Source organism: Uloborus diversus, chromosome 5 (genome assembly GCF_026930045.1).
Source record: "Uloborus diversus isolate 005 chromosome 5, Udiv.v.3.1, whole genome shotgun sequence".
In the NCBI taxonomy this organism is placed as follows: domain Eukaryota; kingdom Metazoa; phylum Arthropoda; class Arachnida; order Araneae; family Uloboridae; genus Uloborus; species Uloborus diversus.
This window is the reverse complement of record NC_072735.1, coordinates 147,046,975-147,066,194: the sequence shown is the minus strand read 5'-3', so window position 1 is coordinate 147,066,194 and position 19,220 is coordinate 147,046,975. Positions and strand designations below refer to the sequence as shown.

Below are 19,220 nucleotides of genomic sequence, written 5' to 3'. Positions count from 1 at the left end.
GTTTTTTAAGCCTGTTGAAAGCAAAAGATATTGTTTTATATTTTTATGTCAACAATTAACTTATTTCTAATTTATTTTAAAAAAAATTAACAATATTTGCGAAAGCTGATGAATATTCGATTATCCGGGGAAATTATTTGATGAAATGGAGATATTTAACATTGTTCCTATGGGGAAATATTCTATTCCAGGAGGTTTTATTCGTAAAAGTGGGGTATTTGTTTATCCCTTACGTGATTAAGCGGGGCTGCAGTACATATTAAAAGAAAATATACTGAAACTAGTATTCCCATTAAATGCTTTTGTTGTAAAATATTCAAGTGTTTGTTTTAAATGTGTTCTTTTGTTACATTGATCTTTTCTTGAAATTCAAATATTTTTCAACTTTGGTATCTTAAAGCAGGTGCAACAATAAAGGCATATAAACTGCATTAAAAAGATTATGAAATATGCAATTGGTAAACATATTTTTTAAAAATATAATGCGTGATTTTTGATGTAAGAGAAAACACTCATTGAATTAAAATTTAATGCTTTTCAATTTTAATTAAAGCTTATGACTAATGGATCTCATTTAAATATGCATTAGTAGTCGGGGGAAAAAAAACACCCTCATAATATAGAGTGTTAGTACATAAAAGGCAGTGAGAAGCAAAGGATGTCCAAACCAGTACTAGTAAGGGAAACGCTCCCTCTGTTTTGGAGCTAGAGATTGTGCTAGTAGCTCTAGTTGATGCTGTTTATATATCATGATTGAGAAAAAAAATGTCAATGAAAGCTAGAACATGAACTTTAAATGTGGTTACTCAAAACTTTATGTAGAGTTCTTACACCCACCCCTTTCTTCTTACTACCTCATATGTAAAATCAATTGTGTGATTATCTTTTTTTTTCTTTTGAAATAAGACATGCACAGGGGTCGAAGTAGTCCTATATATCCTATATTTCCTATATTTTCAACAAAAGCATCAAAATTGTCCTATATTTTTCAAAAATGTCCTATATTTCCTATATTCCCATTTTTTACCCTATATATCTTTTAAAAAGAACAGTAAATAAATTTTTTGACATCAGATTTTTCGCTGAAAGTAGGTGCCCAAAGGAATTTCAAATTAAAAAACTCAACTGACTAAATTTTGCAACACGCACCTTTCATTGGCTAACATCTGTGTGACTAGAATTTTGCGTTTGGCAACAGCCGTTTGTTTTGTTTTCCATCATGGTTTTTGTTTTCGTTGGTATATTTTTGCGTTCAGTGCATTTTCTGATCCGAATGTTCTGATTTTCTTTTGGCAATCTTTTCTTTTTGTGGAATTTTGGGATCGTGGAATGTTAGTTCCTTATGATGCTAAAATGTAATTTGTTGTAATATGTGAAATTATAATGGCGAAATCGCATTGCTTAACAAAATTTCGTGTGGAGTTGTTGAACCAGGAGGACATCAATTCTACAAATTTTGGTGCATGGTGCACTAAAGGAAATGATGATTTTACCACTTTTTGTAATTTTTGCAGCTGTTCAGCACCCATAAGCAATAGTGGATTTTCGCAATTGAGGCAGCATGCTAAAACATTCAAGCATAAGGAAAACTCTGAAAAGCGTCTGAAAGATCCTTCTCAAGCTCTGTTTGTTCTTAATACAAGTGGTAAAGGGTTCAGTTTAGATATAAAATGAAAGAACAGTGGAATTAGTGCTTGGGTCATGAGTGAGGAAGAAAAAATAAAAATTATCTTTGTTCTAATTTTGTTTAGTTACTTAGTCTATAAAGTACTGTTTTTTTTTTTTTTTTTTCAAAAATTATTCTTTCAACCACAGAGAAGTCATTTCAGATGTAAGGTATAATTTTGTTTTTGAGGTTTTTTTTAAACAAAATCATTGATAAGAATAACTAAATAATATATGATATGTATTATTTCTTTTTTCATAGCAAAATTATTCATATAATGTGTCCTATATTTTTTGTGGAAAATGTCCTATATGTTACAAGTCAGTCACTTCTACCCCTGATGCAGCTAAAAAAAAAAAAAAAACCCTCATTTTTTTTATAATATGGTAAAGGAGCACTTAGAGTTGTACGTTTTACAGAATATAAAATATAAAAAAACGTTTTCACACCATATATGAGGATGTGAGAAGCAAAGGGGATGTAAGTGACTAAATTAAAAATTTGCAGATAATCAGTACACACATGGTAGGTGAACCTCTCCTCTGTCTTGGGGCAAAAGATGGTCCTAGTAGCCCTGGTAGTTGCTGCTATAAAAAATGATTTAGAACAGCATGATTAGATGAAAGCCTACATAGGATGCTATCTTTAAACATGTTTTACTCAAAACTTGAAAATGCCCGCTTACATCCCTTTGCTTCTCACTGTCTCATATTGAGTATTAAATGTTGTTATAAGACAATAAAATGTAATTAACTATTATTGTAATCAAAATGTAGTAACGGTAAATTATGGTGCAAGAACATGTTCATTTACAAAATTATTTGTGTCAAATCAGCATCAGGAAAAAAACTAACAATTAATGCAGAGTTTCAGATTAAAATAAACCAAATTAGCCGTTTGCTATATTTATTTACTTATCGAGAAACCAATAATACCACACTAAATTTTGCATTGGAGTTTATAAAATTATTTTTTATATTATTGCTGCATGTCAATTTTTTATAATTTAGTAATATTTAATGATAAGTTATTTTCAAAGTAAATGTAAGAAAAAAATTAATAAATGATCCTGTATAAGTGTAGTTCTTGGAGTTTTCAGTTTATTTCTGTGGTCTTTGATCAACTCCTTTAAGTGATGTTGTCTGAATAGTGAAGAAGCATACAAACGACATTCAGTTTTACTTCAACAAGTTGTACGAACAGAGAGGTGAACAAATGATGGGAATCCACTGTATGCAAAAACTAATTATTCTCAACTCTTCTTTAAATTATTCTCAACTTTCTCTGTCATACATATTTTTAATCTAAATTATCACTTTCTGGTCATCAGCTCATTCACACCCTGGTTCTTTCTTCACATCCGATGTAGAAAAACCAGAATTTGTAATGTAGTTTACAAATCAATGATTTAACTTCACCAAAAAGCATGATGGAAAACCAATTTTAATACAAATGCATCACTATTAAACTTGGATTTAAACTTCACACAGCTGGTATTAATAGTAAACTAGTATTTACAGAAAAATATTATAAAAAAAAGCAAACTGAGTTGAATATCATAAAAATTAAATTGAGTCTAAACGGTAAAAAAATTTTAATTGAAAATGTTTAACTAAATTCATTTAAAAAACCCATTAAATCAGATTTGAAAGGGGGAAAAAAAACTTCCTTTATTTCTAGAGCAGCAAACATCTACATCCAGAGTTGGCCCTCCCCTGTCTTTGCCCACTTTCCCATAAAAGTATTTATATTCAGTTTTAAATCTAATTGGAACTTTGAATCAAAGTTCCAGGGAAGTAGAAAAAAAAGTTATAGAATAGGAGAAGCTAAGAGTTATCTATCATGGAATGAGAAAAGCCAACTATATAGATAAATAAAATTCTATGACTGAAACTAATTAAATTTATGTTTGAGCAAAGATAAGAGATTGGTTAACATATTAATGTATCATATCATTATTCATTATATAAATTCGAGAGTTCAAAAAGGTGGAAAAACTCACATTTATTTAAAAGCCTCAAGTGGAAAGAAAAGTTTTTCAATCTTATTTTTGACTGTATGAATCAAAATAATGAAGGGACTTTTAGCACAGTTCAATAAAGACTTGACCGTAAAAATAAAAATTTTTTGATTCATAGAGGGGATCTTTTATTATAGGGTCAGGAGGGGTGGAATGGATAGTTTATTGATCTTTAGAGTTACAGGAAAGAAGAATAATTTCTTTAAAAAAAATTCATGTTATTTACAATAGATTGACTTTATTTTGGTTCAAGAAAAAACTGAATGGAAACAGTCAGTTTTGTGGCAGCCTTCTTCTAAGTTATTGTAAAAATCAAAACTAACAGATATCGTTAACTTTGTTTTCAGGATTTTGTTTTTATTTAGATAGCATTCTATTGCTGTTATTTTCATTAAAGGAAATCGCCTTTTATCAACTGAAAAAATCAGAAAAGAAAAATTCCATAAATTTTAAAATATATATTCAGCATTTTTAAGTGGGGTGGAATGGGTATAATGTTAGGCTTATTGACATAGGCTTTGAAATTAATATTTTTTTCTCATTAAAAGTTATTCTCTGAAGAAAGTTGTTCATTTTATCAAGTTTTATGTTCTGAAATCCTTATGTTATGGATGGAAGACACAATCTTTAAAGAATGGTTCAAACTTTTCGCAAGGCATCTGAAAAGCCATGCAAGCGAACTGGCCTATGAAACTGTAAAGAGTGCTATCAATAATGAAATTATCATTTGCTTACCACCATGCAACCACTAGACAAAGCCAGAGCTGACTAAATAAATTGAAAACCAGTCTGATCAAACTCACATTCTACTAAGCTTATATTGAAGTACAATACCTACAGGAGATTCTGTGCTAGTTGAATACAGCGTTAAGAAATTAAAAAAGTATTTTATTGCTCAAGTTCTAGAACCTTTGTATATACTTGTGTTTATGTTGTAAAAATTCTTTAGAAGTCTTTGGGAATTTTTTTCACCTTCCCCAATAAAGTGAAAATGGAGATTGAAGATGTTATTGTTCAGTCTACATTGCTGTGCTGCTCTTAGGTCCACAGAAGTTCAACAGCTTCTAAAATGTCCTTCTGGTACACTTTTTGATTCATTTTATGGCCCTCATCAAAAAAATTTTTTTGTCGCTTGTGCTGCTTCCATCCACAGACGAAATCTGACTTTGGTTTTTGGCGATGTTTTCCTGAAATGTTCACTGTTCGTTTTTGTACACTTTCCGGACATCGACTATAATTTCTAATCCACTTGAAACGGCGTACCGCATCAAGTACTGTTTGTCGAGGCACAACAAGCAAACGAACTGTCATTCTACTTGGTTAAACAACTTTAAAACAGCAGGTCTTTTGCTTAAAATTGTAAGAAAACCGAAAAACAATACATAAACTAGGATATATATTAGAGACGTACCGAGTAGCACTTTGGCCGAGTACCGAGTACTCGGCCTTTCACTACTCGGCCGAGTTACCAAGTACCAATTTTGTTTTAAGAAGAACCACCGACACACATGCGATGAATTTTGAACTTATTGGAATAGTAGTATAGACCTCCTTGTCCATATAATAGTTTTTAAAACTAAATTCCTTCTGAAATTTAATTACGCATTATATTTAAACAATTTTGTTTGTGTCAAAAATTTTACAAAAAAATTATTTTTAAAATTAAAAATAAATAAATAAAAGGTATGATTAATCAAGTTGGAATTAAAACAAATTACATTGAAATCCCTCTAATGCGGACAATTTTTTTTTTGTCCGCAATAGAGAGGTGTCCGCAGGACAGGGGTTTAATAATGTTATTTGCATTGGAACTGGGGAATTAAAAATTGTCCGCATAAGAGGGGTGTCCGTTAGGAGGGGTTTCACTGTATACCAATCAATTATAGTTCTAGTCCGCCAAACATAAATAATTTTTAAAAGCAGATAAAACAAATGTACAGGAACACTGCAGACACGTGTTTCCCCCCCCCCCTCCTCCGTTACAAGGAACGTCTTTTTCAGTGCATAACATGTGAGCTAAAGAATGTAATGACATACAACAAAAAAATCCGACTTTTGTCGGATGCCTTTAAATCCACGAGCTCCCATTTTGTGCATTAAAAAAGAAATTCCTTGTAACGCCAAAACACGTGTCTGCAGTGTTCCTGCATTGTGCTTTTAAACATTGTTTTATTTAATTTTATTTTTTAAGCAAAGGTATTTTTATATTTTTTATATCTAATTTTTGTTTGTAGCAAAAATTCATTTTTAACATAAAAATTCCATATTTTCTATACTTACCTCTTTTGCATAATTTTTAATAAAAAAGTTTTATTAATTTTGGGGACATAAAATAAAGATTTATTCCATTGAAGCATTACAAACTTCATTTTTCTCAAAATTTAAATTTGACTTATAAATTTTAATTGTAAATGATTGCAGAATATAATGCTTGCTCTTTTTTTTTTATATAAATTTTAGTATCTGTCTTGGACAATATTCAATTTTTTCAACTACTCGGTATTGGCCGAGTATCTGATCAGAATTTGGCTGAGTACTCGGCAAATTGGCCGAGTACCGAGTAGTTACCGAGTACTCGGTACGTCTCTGATATATATTGTAAATTATTTTGTAATAAAATGAGACAAAAATAAATAAGACATTCATTAAAAAGAAATTACTTTATTTCCATTGGATGTATGATCTTTGTCCGAGTTAATTTTTTTGCCGCACCTTTATGCTGCCGTGCCAAGCTCAAAAGTGGAATCTGCAGTTGAAATCAAGCAGAGAGATTGTGTTTTGAAGTTTGGCTCCTCCATATATTTCATTCATGTCTCTCTCCTTTTTTTTTCCTGAATTTATAAAAAAATTGTTTCTGATGCAATGGCCCAAAAACATTTTATTTATTAAATAAAATACGGAAGAGAGAAAAGCTTTGTTACAATCACTCACTTTTGTTCAAAAGTGTAGTTATGACCTCTCTTATTACTGTGCTTAGCACGACCATATGAATAAACTGAAACTCCAGTTTAAAATCTGGTTTAGCTTTCGCAGTTTTTTTTGGTTTGCGGGTGCTGTTGGAAAGGAAAACCAATTTAGTTTTGACGAACTCAATAGCTTTTATTTTCAGACAGTAAAGTTACTTTGTAAGGAAGGAAAATCGTACTTATTTTTCTTTCAAACAATCAATCAAAAGTTTGAAAGTCAAAAATTGCAATTACAGTAAAAACTGTAAAGTTGACTACCCTTGTAAGCTGACCACCTGTCTAACTTGACCGCTATTTTCAGGCACAAAATTAGATCTATATGATGTAATTCAACCTCTATAAGTTGACCACCTGTTTAAGTTGACCACTAAAATAGTGCACCGCAAGTGGTCAACTTACACAGGTTTCACTGTATTATTTTAAGTTTCAAAGGCGATCTACAATAGAAAACAATTGTTATGATTAGACACATATTACTCAATATTATTTTTTGAACGACAACTTGACTTATTTCTGGTGTTAGACCAAGAAAGCTAGCTCTTAGTTAAAAAAAAAAAAATTTTTTAAATTCTTTTTCTAATTAAACTTTTATGTGTAATTCTGTCAAGCAGAAAAAGAAGTTGAGGGAATGGTATATATTTTTTAATGCTTAACCCTTTATATGTTCCAAGAAACACAGAGCTATTAAGAAACCCTATTTTTATTCATAAAAAAAAAAAGAAAATCAATTTTCCATTTTTTTTTTCCAATTTTTCCCGAAAAAACCTGTAAAAAATTTTTTTTTTTTTCCACCACTTCCAGTTTTCCAGAAATTTTACATCTCTAGTCAATCCTCAATAATCGTGGACATTATACCTTTAATTGCAGTGAAATTACAGACTAATAGATTTTTACCCTTATATTAATATATTTTTGTGGAAAAAAAATAAATTCATGTTTTTCACTCTGAAATTTAATTCAAAACAATATTACCAATTTCACCCCATGAGGTGGAATGGATATAAAAAGACTTTAAAATAATAGCTTCAGAGAATATAAAATTCATGGGAGAAAACTTTTTTTTTGTTTAAAAAAGTAGTTGCAGTATTGCAATTTTTTGATGCATATCCCTGTTAATTAGCCGCCATTTATCGTCTAGCAAAATTTAGTTTTATTCGGTGAATTGAATTTTACCTCCTCCCAAAAAATTATGTTCTGGGCGCCTCTGCATTTAAACAGCGGTGCTTGGAAAACCAAACAACGTGCATGAAATTGTCGCGACGTGCACTAACAAGAAAAAAAAAGAGAATTTTCTTACTTGTTGAGGTAGTATTAGATTAACCGAAACGCGGATGAGTCAGGGAATGATTACGTTTCGCGTTGGGAAGTTGTGAGTTAGAAATATAGCACTGTGATCTGAAAAGGAGCGAAAATGCAACATCGACAAAATGGAATGTTTATGAGAGGGTGTGCTTAATATTACTTCCTGGTCCGAAGTAACATCATTTCATCACGCAAATCCAAAATAATGTAATTAATAAAGTAATGTTTTTAAAAACGTTATACATTCTCAAAAAGCTTTTCTTATTTCTAGTTGATATTCAGCTCTTTCTAATTTATGCCGGTTAACGAGGTGCGACTGCATACAGGGTGCTCATTCCCCCAAGAGCAAAGACGCATCCCTTTTTTACCACACAAAGCCCCCCCCCCTCAAAAAACGAAAAACAACTCAAAACAACCCTTTCCCTCACAGATGGGCATACATGCTGAAAATATCCATTTACACCCAAACCTCTTTTTATGCGGTGGATAGGGACCGCATAAAAAAACGTCTCTCGTGGGAAAATAACCCAAAATGTTATAATTAAGCGAAATCAAAACAAACCAAGTGATGATAATTTTGCCAACTCCCGAAAAATTTCCCGAATCGAGACATTTTTGGGAGGTCAGTGACTTCTCATTGGAATGCCCCTGTCGTCACTTGAACCTCGCACTCGTTTTATAAATGATTTTCATATCCTCACAGAAAAAATTCACACGAAAAAAAAAAAAAACGCACGAAAAGAGGTTTTGGTGTATATCCACACGAACATTTAAATAATACAATTAGACAAGTTTAAAGATCTAGTTCAAAGAAGGCAGAGCACAAAAATGAGCTTCAGAACGAATTTTAATTGTATGTATGCAATGAGAGGGAAAAGTATTTTAGTATATTTCGTTTTGTAATATTACAATTTGATTGATTATAAACATTCGTACAATTTCATCTTCGACGTTTCCAATGACTGGTATAATAAATTAATACTTTGATGTGCAGCTTGGCTTACCAAAAAAAAAAAAAACCTTTTTCAAATGGAAATCTAATAATAAATTTTGAGAAAAAAAGCGTTCACTTTATGAATACAAATTTAGGTTTTTTACAGGTGAGAATCAACTTTCAGAAAAAAGAAATCTTAATAAGACTGGTGTCTTCCCTAAGATTTCCGTTCCCCTCCCCCAGACAATTCTAATTTCTCACAGATATAAATTAAAATAAACAGGCGTAACAAGTTGAATGTGATTAAAAAAAAATACATTTCTATAAGCTTGGTTCGCATCATTAAGTATGAAATAAAATAAGTGTGTGATTTTTTTCATTGCTGTTTGAATCAAATAGAAAAGAACGTAATTTATTCCTTTTTTAAAGTCAACTAGAGAACCCACTTTTTCCTGTGCTTGCTTTGAATGATTAATTTCTAATTGAAGTGGCCAGTGTGTCAGCTCTTTCGTCTACAATACTTTTTCCGTTCGTAAAATGCCTAAAATCAGTCTATCTTATGATAAATGGGGGAAAGCAAAAGTCAAGGACAGATGGTGAGGTTTCTGCACCTAACTTCATTTATCTGAAAGTTAAATCAATTAAGGATAATGTGGGTTTAAAGGATTTCACATGATACAGTCGAACCTCGTTAAAAACGATCTCAAAGGGACCTTAAAAATGGGTTCGTCTCTCTTATCCGAAAGAAAATAAATTCTTTACATGCAACTGCAGTAGAACGGTGGCCGCAAATGAAGTTCGTCCTTGCAGAATATGGAGTTAATGAAGCCGAGGCTGTATTTGGATACTCTCAAACAGGGCCGCAGAGAGCCAAGGCGGACAGCTTGTCAGTTATGTCAACGGACCCCCCCCCCAAAAGAAAAGGGGGGGGGGAGAGAAGAAAAATATAAAAACTGCTTACTGGAAAAAAATTAACTTTGAGCGCCACAACATAAATACCAAAAGAGTGAACTTTACTTAATCTTACGTCCCCCCCCCTTTTTTATTCCTCTTTTTTTTTTTCAATTTTGCATTAGTGTCGCCGGGCCCTTAGTTTCCGACTAGGCTGACAGGACCTCTCGTCTGAGGCTGACAGGGCCTCTCGTCTGGCCTTTTCTCAAAGCATTCAGAAAGGAGAGAAAATTTTGATGCGCGTGCTCCGTGAATTTCTATGTGATCTTACTTAATTTAGTGGTTAATACACATCTGCAAAAGCCGGCTTCCCTGAAAACTAATAGATTCGTCCTTTGTCCATTTCCGCCTCTAAACCGGATGTTTGCCTTTCATCTCCTCGGTGGTCAGGCATGTACGAGGGTCAGTCAGAAAGTTAGTTGCACTGCTCAAGAAAACAAAAAAAGTATTGAAATTTTACAATAACTTTATTGTTATCCTGAAGTTCCATTCAAAATCTACTTTTTAACGCAACCACATCCGTTATTCAAGCACTCTTCGAGGCATGGTACACGTTTTTCTATGCCTTCTGCAAAGAAATCCCGTTCAATGTCCAATAACCATTGTTAGGTTGCCGCTTTCACTTCGGCATCCGAATGGTATCGTCGCTTTGAAAGTTCTAGTTTCATGCGACCAAAAAACATGGAAGTCAGGAGGTGAAAGGTTTAGGGAGCTAGGGAGTGTGATCCCACACTTCCCACCTAAACTTAGTCTTCCCTTTCGCTCAGCGTCGTCAATATCGGTATGTTCATTCTCAAACATGTTGCACCATTTCACGATAGCTTGACGTGATATTGCATTTTCACCACACGACACTTCATGCTAATGCCCATAAATTTCAGTTCAGTTGCATTTTTTTGTCCACAAAATTGAATGCACGGATTTCCAATTTGGACGCTACTTGCAGCTGTTGAGACATGTTTGCGATTGATTATCACAAAAACTAAACTTGCCTTGGGGGAAGCCGCTCCGTCCCATGATAAAGCATGGCCGCACTCAATGACGCTGGCGCTTACATAATATTGTTAGTATTGAGTGGGGCTATGGATAAAGGTACATGTCTGAAATGTTGCCACAGAGTTTCATCAAATTTGTCTCAGACGAAACATATTTACGAAGTAATGCAACTAACTTTCTGACTGACTTACGTATATATGTACTAGTAGGTATCGCGAACCACTTTTTGCATTGTCGCTGAGGTAGATTGTAAACAAGTCGCCAAACCAAGTGACGTACCGAAAACGGAAAAGTACCATACTTAGTAACACAAAGTATGGTACTTACCGTTGAATCACCAAGGTGACATTTATAAAATCGGATTTTTTCGGAAAATTGAAAGGGTCGCATTGTTCTTATGTACAATATTGATATTAAGTTCGTAACAAATAATGACACATAGCCCCACTAGGGCATCGTGAATCAATAACGAAATGTTAATTTGTTGCTAGGTAACAATTGAAATGATGAGATTATAAAACTTTAGAATTTTCATTGAAGATACATTACGCATAGTGATAGCTGACTTATTTCTTCCTCCTGTTAACCCATTTGAAAAATATATTTCAGCGAAATGCGAGAATTTGAGCCAAGGTATCTTTTAAAATTCGTTATTTTATCGATCTTAATTCACCCTTGAGCTCATTTGAACTAAATTAATGCAGCGAGATCTTTCTTTTGTATTTTGTGATATGTATAGACGTGACTGTATAATAACGTTTAAGAAATATTATTTATAAAACCTTGTTTCGCTTTCAGAGAAATACGAGATGCATATTTGATATTTTAATATATATTAAGTTTTTAAAAACCAATTTTATGTGAAAAGCTGGCGAACGTCATTTCGATGTGGTGTATAAAAGCTGAAATTACTATTATTAATTGAAATGTTAAAATATTTTAGTAGGTTTAACTGCTGCTAATTATTATGAATGGAAACGTTTCGGGAAGATTTCGGTAGCTGAGTTTTCAGGCTGTTTTTCAACTGTTGTCAAATTTTTTGGCGGCGAACATACTACGAAAAGGATTTAGGAAGGATTTCGATAATTGGGAATCTGGCGACCTTTCTTCATTGTCGTCAATTTTTGCGAGAGTATTTTTATTTGCAAATCCAAACAGAGACCGAAAACATCCATTCGTATAGGGTTACAATAAATCAGCAGGGTTACAAAAAAAAAAGAAAATATTTACGCCAAAAATGAGATGACTGCGCCGTATTCCCAATTATCTAAATATCCCCAAGATTTAAACCGTCGCGTCACAGGAACAAAACAACTATCGCACAAAAGTTGGCGATCGTCTCTATATCGACTTCTTGGGGGATATTTCGATAATTGGGAATCTGGCGCGGTCATTTCATTTTTGGCGTAAATAATTTTATTTTGGTAACCCTGCTGATTTATAGTAACCCTATGTGAATAGGTGTTTCCGATCTCTTTGTTTAGATTTGCAAAGAAAAATACCTCTCGCGGAGGCTCTGGAGCCAAAAATTAATGCCAATGAAGAAAGATCGCCAAATTCCCTATTATCGAAATATCCCGTGTATGTAGGGATATTTCGATAATTGGGAATCTGGCGCGGTCGTCTCACTTTTGGTGCAAATAATTTTATTTTGGTAACCCTGCTAACTTATAGTAACCCTATGTGAATAGATGTTTCCGATATCTTTGTTTTTATTTGCGAAGAAAAATACCTCTCGCGCAGGCGCTGGAGCCAAAAATTGACGCCAATAAAGAAAGATCGCCAGATTCCCAATTATCGAAATATCCCCCAGAGGGAGGCGGGGGGAAAATAAAATCATAGGAATTCAAAACAGTCAAATGAGAATAATAAGCAATGTGATGGCGCAAAAAAAAAGAGCAGCTCTAAAACTTGTCTGAATTTTATTGCCTAATTTCTGTGACATTATTTGACGGGTTTTATCTCGCTTAGTCAAGTGGGGGGGGGGGGGATTTTGCCATTTTCTCCTGGTTTCATACGAAACTTGCCATTTAGATAGTTGGGAGTTGACAAGCTGTAATCATTTTATTTTGGCACGATCAGCAAGGCTGAAATTGAAATACATTAGCTCTTGGTCTTCGGCGTCAAAATAATTTGGCGACAACTGGGAAAACTAGCCAGATTTTCCTTTATCAAAATCTTCCCGGTTCCCTTAGGTTGCGTGGTTTGAGGATACAGTGAAATCCCGTCACAACGCGCTTCAAGGGACCTCAAATTTTGTTCGTTGTTACGAGAATTTCGTTGTAATGGAATTCAAATAATGTAATGGCAGTTATATAAGGACTGAAAATGTAGTTCGTTGAAACGGAAATGTCGTTGTATTGGTATTCGTTGTAACAGAATTTCACTGTATTTCCATAATTGGGAATCTGGCAGAAAGGGGGGAATCTTCCCCAAATATGCTATTTTTACTGCCATTCTTCGCAAACGTCGCAATGGATATAAACTAGCATCAAATTTTTGAACGCCCAGTCAAATCGCTAAAATATTGACTTAGGTCAATACCATAAAAGCTGTGCCGAAACCCGAGATTATTGTAAGATCCTCCTTATTGTGGCGCGCTTAGCTGCGATTGTGAATCTTGCATAACATAATCATAGAGACGAGATAAAATCTATTAATTCCTGCTCTGAGAACATAATCCTGAAGTTGCGATACGGGGGGGGGGGGGATCATTTCATTGGATGCTTAATATATTTTTGTACAAAAAGTTTCGTTTTTGCTGTCGCGAGTTTCGTAAAGGTATAGCGGCAAAGGGTTGGTTTTTGCGCTCATAATTTCTGCAAACGGCTATTTTTTGCGATCGTTATTTGTGCTAAAAGTAAGTTTTAATAAGTATAACTGAATGAAAAATCGGCAAGAAACTGTATTTTATATGAAATACGTAGTTTCAATGTAACAATTCAGAGTTTTATTTTTTGCTTTTTAGCCGAAAACCGAAAAAAAAGGTATTCTATCAAATTAAAAGCTAACAACGCACGCAGGTTCCACTCAATGATAGTTTCTCCGTATCAGCCTCCAAAGCAATGGATACAGATTTGCTGATAAAATTTCACTGTTCAAGAGAACGATTAAACCTGATTTTTTTTTTCACATTTTAGGTTAAATCGTTAGTGATGCGATAAACATCGAATTTTGTTTTTCGAAACTTCGGCAACTCTCTACTTCTAGCTTGCAAATGACCAAACATGGCGACTTCGCAACTAATTTTAGATAATACATGGGTTTTTAAAAATTTGTTGCATGCAGGTATTAAGTAATAAAAATCCTTAAGAAACTACAATTTAGAAGAGATGTCAACTTTTTAGCACTTAAGATTTTAAAGTAATGATGATAATATTTTTGAAAGTAAAATTTCGCAGTTTTCAAGAAAACAACTCAAACTTATCCGGGGGATGGGGGGGGGGGAGGGGGAGCACATTTGCCTTTAATTTCAATAGTTTGCATTACAACAAACATTAAATTTTTTTTTGGAAACTTGGCACTTAAGCATCTTGTCTACTACCATTTTTCAAATGACCAAATATGGTGGCCACGGCAAAAATGCAAAAAATATTTATCATTACTCTCAAGGGAATTATTTAAAATAATTTTCTTAAATCAAATATCTACAACATATTTCACGTTGTTTTCATTAGCTTGCAGTTGAATAAACATCAAATTCTGCTTTATTTTTGGAAACTTAAGCATCTTGTTTGCGAATGAACAAATATGGCTATTGCATTTCACACGTAGCCAAAATGGGGTTGATTCCTTCAGTCAAAAGTAGTACTTTTTGTCACTGAAATTGATAGAATAAGCAAAAAAAAAAAAAAAAAACACGGACCCAGAAAATACTTTCATTTTCCCAACAGTTATTTTTACTTTCTTCTATATAGAAGAAAGTATTGGATTCATGCAAATTTTCGAATTTCGAATTTTGACGGATTCGAACGTTTTAAGGTGTGCTGAGTCCATTTTGACTATTTTTGGAAAATGTCTGTCTGTCTGTGTGTGTGTGTGTCACGTCTGTGTGTGATCAGTTTTTTGTGGCCGCTCTACAGCAAAAACTACTGCATGAAATCGAACGAAATTTGGTACATATATGTGTCCCTATGTGAACTTGTGCCCATTGGTTTTTGGCGCGGATTCCTTCAAGGGGGGTGGAGCAATGGGACGTTTTTTGAGTTACGCGTGCTTGCTATTCCTCAGGAAGTAACTGGCGGAATTAAACAAAATTTGGTCCATATGTTGCCATTAACAGGAACAGGTGCTGATTCAATTTTGGTGTCAATAACTCAAACGGGGGTTGAGCTATAGAACGTTTTTTGTCGTCAATTGTGACTGCTGTATATCAAGAAATAATGAACGGAATGAAAGAAAAATTTATCGGCAAGTAGCCCTTAGTGGGTATAAGAGCTGATTTTATTTTGGTGTCAAAAGTTGAAAAGGTGGTGGCGCAATCGAATGTTCTTTTTTTTCATTGTGAGTGCCATTTCTCAAGAAGTAATGCTGCGTTCTGGATGAAATTTGGAATAAATGTGAATCTATTTGTAAATAGGCGTTGTTTCAATTTTGGCGCCAATCACTCCATGGGGGGCTGATTTTTTTTGTGTAAATAAAAATAGCTTTATAAATGCAACAATAAGAAAGATAAATTGTAATACTGTTGTCTGCTTATTTCACGTGATTTTAATTTTTGGGAAATAATGGGAAATGTTATCGCAATGATTTAAAATTAATAACTGTTGCCATTTTATGTTTGTTAACAAATAAAATATCTAATTAATTCAAGCAAGGCTTTTAAAATAACTTTCAAGTCGTTCTTTGCTTTGCTTTTGCGGGAATTCAGGAATTCGGACAGTCATCAAGTTTTTTTTTTTTGGTTGTTGCTGGAAATATTGCATTCTCTTCAAGTATAGGGAGATATCAGAATTCACAAGAAAGATATAGAAGAAAGTTTCGTGATGGCCACAACATACTAGTTTAATTAAATTTTTAAAATGTCCAATTTTTCAAACAAGGCGTGGTCTTTATGACATCACAAATGATGTCCTTTGGCGCATTTTTCACTGCGTTTCCACGTTATGATAATCAAGCAGCGAATTAAAATTGTGCTCTATGCTTGCTATCGACCATATCGTTGCCAATACACGTGAGTAAAGATGCAAATTAAATATTTTGTTCTGTGAATGGCAACACAGAATGGCATTTCATCATTTGTGACGTCATTGGACAGAAGCATAAACATTGAAAGCGTGCCGATTTAAGTAATTTTTTAAAAATATTAAAAACTTAAACAAATTATTTAAAAAATTGTCAGATCCTATGTTTTTAAGCATTCTCTTTCAGAAAAAATACTTTTAAAATTTTGGAAACGACCCCATTCCGATTTCGTAGTACGAAAAGCAATCTTCCCTTATAAACTTTCCGACCTTCCCACTGAATGTTTGTTTATCTCCAAGCTAAAAGCAATAAATTAAAACTATAAATTGTTTTCCACCCTGTTGAGTGTTGTGTCTTAATTTCAGCTCACTCCAGGAATTTTCTTAAGATACTAAACGGGGGGGGGGGGGGGAGATTGGAGTGAAGGAGTTTTTGTGGGTTCTCATTCTTTAAAATAGGTCAGGAGTCTTGACCCTTATGGGGGTGGGGAGATGGCAAAATAGGTACAAAAGTGTTGTCATTTAATGGACAGCCTTTTACTGGAACTGTGTTTATTTTTTATTTATCTCATTGCTGTACCCGCACAGCAATGCCTATACCAAAGATTTAAAGAAAGTTCCTAGAGTTAACAAATCTGTTTCCCAAGTTGAAGAATCTTTTTGACTAAAATTAACACCTTTCTTTCTGCCTAAGATTTAAGCATTGCAATTGGAGCAAAGTGAACCATGTTCTCCCATTACAAGAATTCCCATTTCAGAACAGACCCCCCAAAAAAAATCTGTTCTTGTTAGTAATATAGCTTCTTCAGCAAAACCGCCTTAAGTTCAGTCTGAAAAGTAGTTTTCATATTTGTGGTCGCCAAACACGAACCAATAACATTTTGGTCAGTAGCAGACCTGTCATTACTATTTGATTTGATTTTGGAACATGTTTAATTTCAATTATGTAATGTTTTTCTTTTTGCTTTTTAGGAACCGTACAAATAAACTTCATGTAACAAATATTCCTCCACAAGTACCGTGGGATGAGATCAAAAGGTTATTTTCCACTTTCGGAAATGTTTTACAGTGCGAAAAGGGTATGTAGTAATTATTTATGTTTTAAAATTTAGCAGTAAAAGCCAGCAGTATCTAATTATTTGAAATATGCAAAATTATTTTTTTTCTTCTGGATTTTATTTATTGATTTTATCGGAGGTCTACAAGCAGTGGCGTACAAACGAAATGACCTACCGCTTCTCTTCCATAAGCTTGCAAATTTTTTATATCTAGATATAAAAAAATCTGCAATAATAAAACAAATCTGAAGACGGCGATTCAAAATTTAAGTGCCATCTTACCTGAGAACCAATATCCAGAGCATCTTACGGGAAAATTTCATTTACAAGCTTATGGAAGAGAAGAGGTAGGTCATTTTGTTTGTTACATGTTCTTTCTTTTGCTATTTAGTTCAATTGTGATTCTCTTGTAGTTTAAATTAGTTATGAAATTGTTCTAATTAACTTTCTGTAAACCTTGTATTTTTGGTTCGTAAATGTTCAATTTAATTACTTCTTGCAGGGGTCTGGCCAGAGGATATTTGGGTCCGTTAACGGACCCTTCACAAAAATCCGATCAACCAAAACGGACCTTTCACAAAATCCCGATCAAACAAAACGGACCTTTCACAAAATCCCGATCAAACAAAACGAACCCTTCACAAAATTCTGATAAACAAGATCGGATCTGTTACAAATTGTTTATTGAAAGAGCAAATCTGAAAGCAAAATAACGCATATTTCTGTGTATAAACCGATAATTTTTGGAACCTTTTTTTAAGTTAAATTAGAGGGATCAGCTTATACAAAATCGGCTAATTTAAAAAAAAAAAAAAATCGGCACTCTTGCGATGCTCCTGCAAGCGATAAATAATTGCTACTGCCAATATAATGGTTGTTTGTTTTATCACAGCTAATTAGCAGCGGTGTTGTTGTAAACATTTCTGAAAAGGCATTGGTAAGCACTGTTCTCCGCTCATGATTTAATAAACAATAATAATATATATCTGCGAAATGAACTTAGAACTGCAAAGGGATAGTAAGGGTGAGGAAAAAATATGATCGCTTCAGATAGGGTTACCAACTTCAAAACTATCACCACTTAGCGTATGGCGTTGAACCTTTATAATGAGATTAGAAAATATTCTCATTATTTTGTCGGCTTGTCGATATTTGCGTTTTTACGGTGCGGTGCGATGTTTAATTGTTATTTTGGGAGAAAGTTATATGAGTTTTGATTTTTCGATGCTAACAAGGATGATTAACTTTAAGTAAACTCTTTTAAGTACCGTTTTTTTTTCTTTAGATGTCTACATTTTGAAAAATGCAATCTTTTAACATCCGATATGAGAATCCTATTTTGTTCTTTTTTCAAGCTAACTTCACTTTATTAGGATTTAAATAAATGAAAAGTCTCTTTATTTCTGTTAGAACTCTCATTTCAAGTTTTTAAAGCAAAATTCCATTTTCTGTTATGAGTCAAAAATTAAAATGCTGAATAGAAGGTTTATTTTATTTTATTATTATTATTTTTTTTTGGGGGGGGGGGTCAACTGTGTTCACAGATATTAATGATATGTTATCATAGGACTATAAAATGCAATTTTAAAATAATTTTATCAAAAATATTTCTTTTACAAGCCGCTTTTATACTTTTGATGCCTTCACTTTGAGAATTGCGATCTCTTTGCATCCGCTATGGGAAGCTGATTTTTCAAATTTTTGATGATTATTACGCTTTGTTAAGAAGTAAACAATTGAAATATCTTTTTATTTTTGATAAAATCACGGAATTTATAAGTTAGAAACGAAATTTCGTGCTTTTTAAGAGTGTCTTGGGTCAAAAAGTTGAATGCTGAACCCTATTCTGAATTTTGTTTTATTTATTTATATTTTTGTTACAATTATTTTAAATACTGTACAGAAATATATCTAGTATAATTTAACATAATGCAGAATGGTAGATAAATATTGATACTTTAAAGAGCGATGCCTCCCCCCCCCCCCGCCAAATATCAGAAAAAAAATCCAGAATGATTTTTTCGTCATAGAAGAAGAAAACACTCAACTTTAAGTTTAATTGATGCACTTTGTGCCATCTCTAAATTCTAAAATTTCGTTTTAACAAAATTTTTTTTTTTTTTTTTTTTTTTGCAAAATTTTTT

General features: G+C 33.2%; 1 protein-coding gene across 5 annotated transcripts in view; it reads left to right on the top strand.

The window, feature by feature from the left end:
- LOC129222627 (insulin-like growth factor 2 mRNA-binding protein 2) overlaps positions 1–19,220 on the top strand; it is a 78,928-nt gene that overhangs the window by 38,845 nt on the left and 20,863 nt on the right. For all 5 annotated transcript variants that reach the window (XM_054857157.1, XM_054857156.1, XM_054857155.1 and 2 more), the window contains exon 2: positions 16,991–17,097. Coding sequence is in view for 3 of the 5 variants with exons in the window: in XM_054857155.1 (XP_054713130.1) it covers positions 16,991–17,097 (107 nt within the window). In the remaining 2 variants the exon portion in view is untranslated. The remainder of the gene's footprint in view (positions 1–16,990; positions 17,098–19,220) is intronic.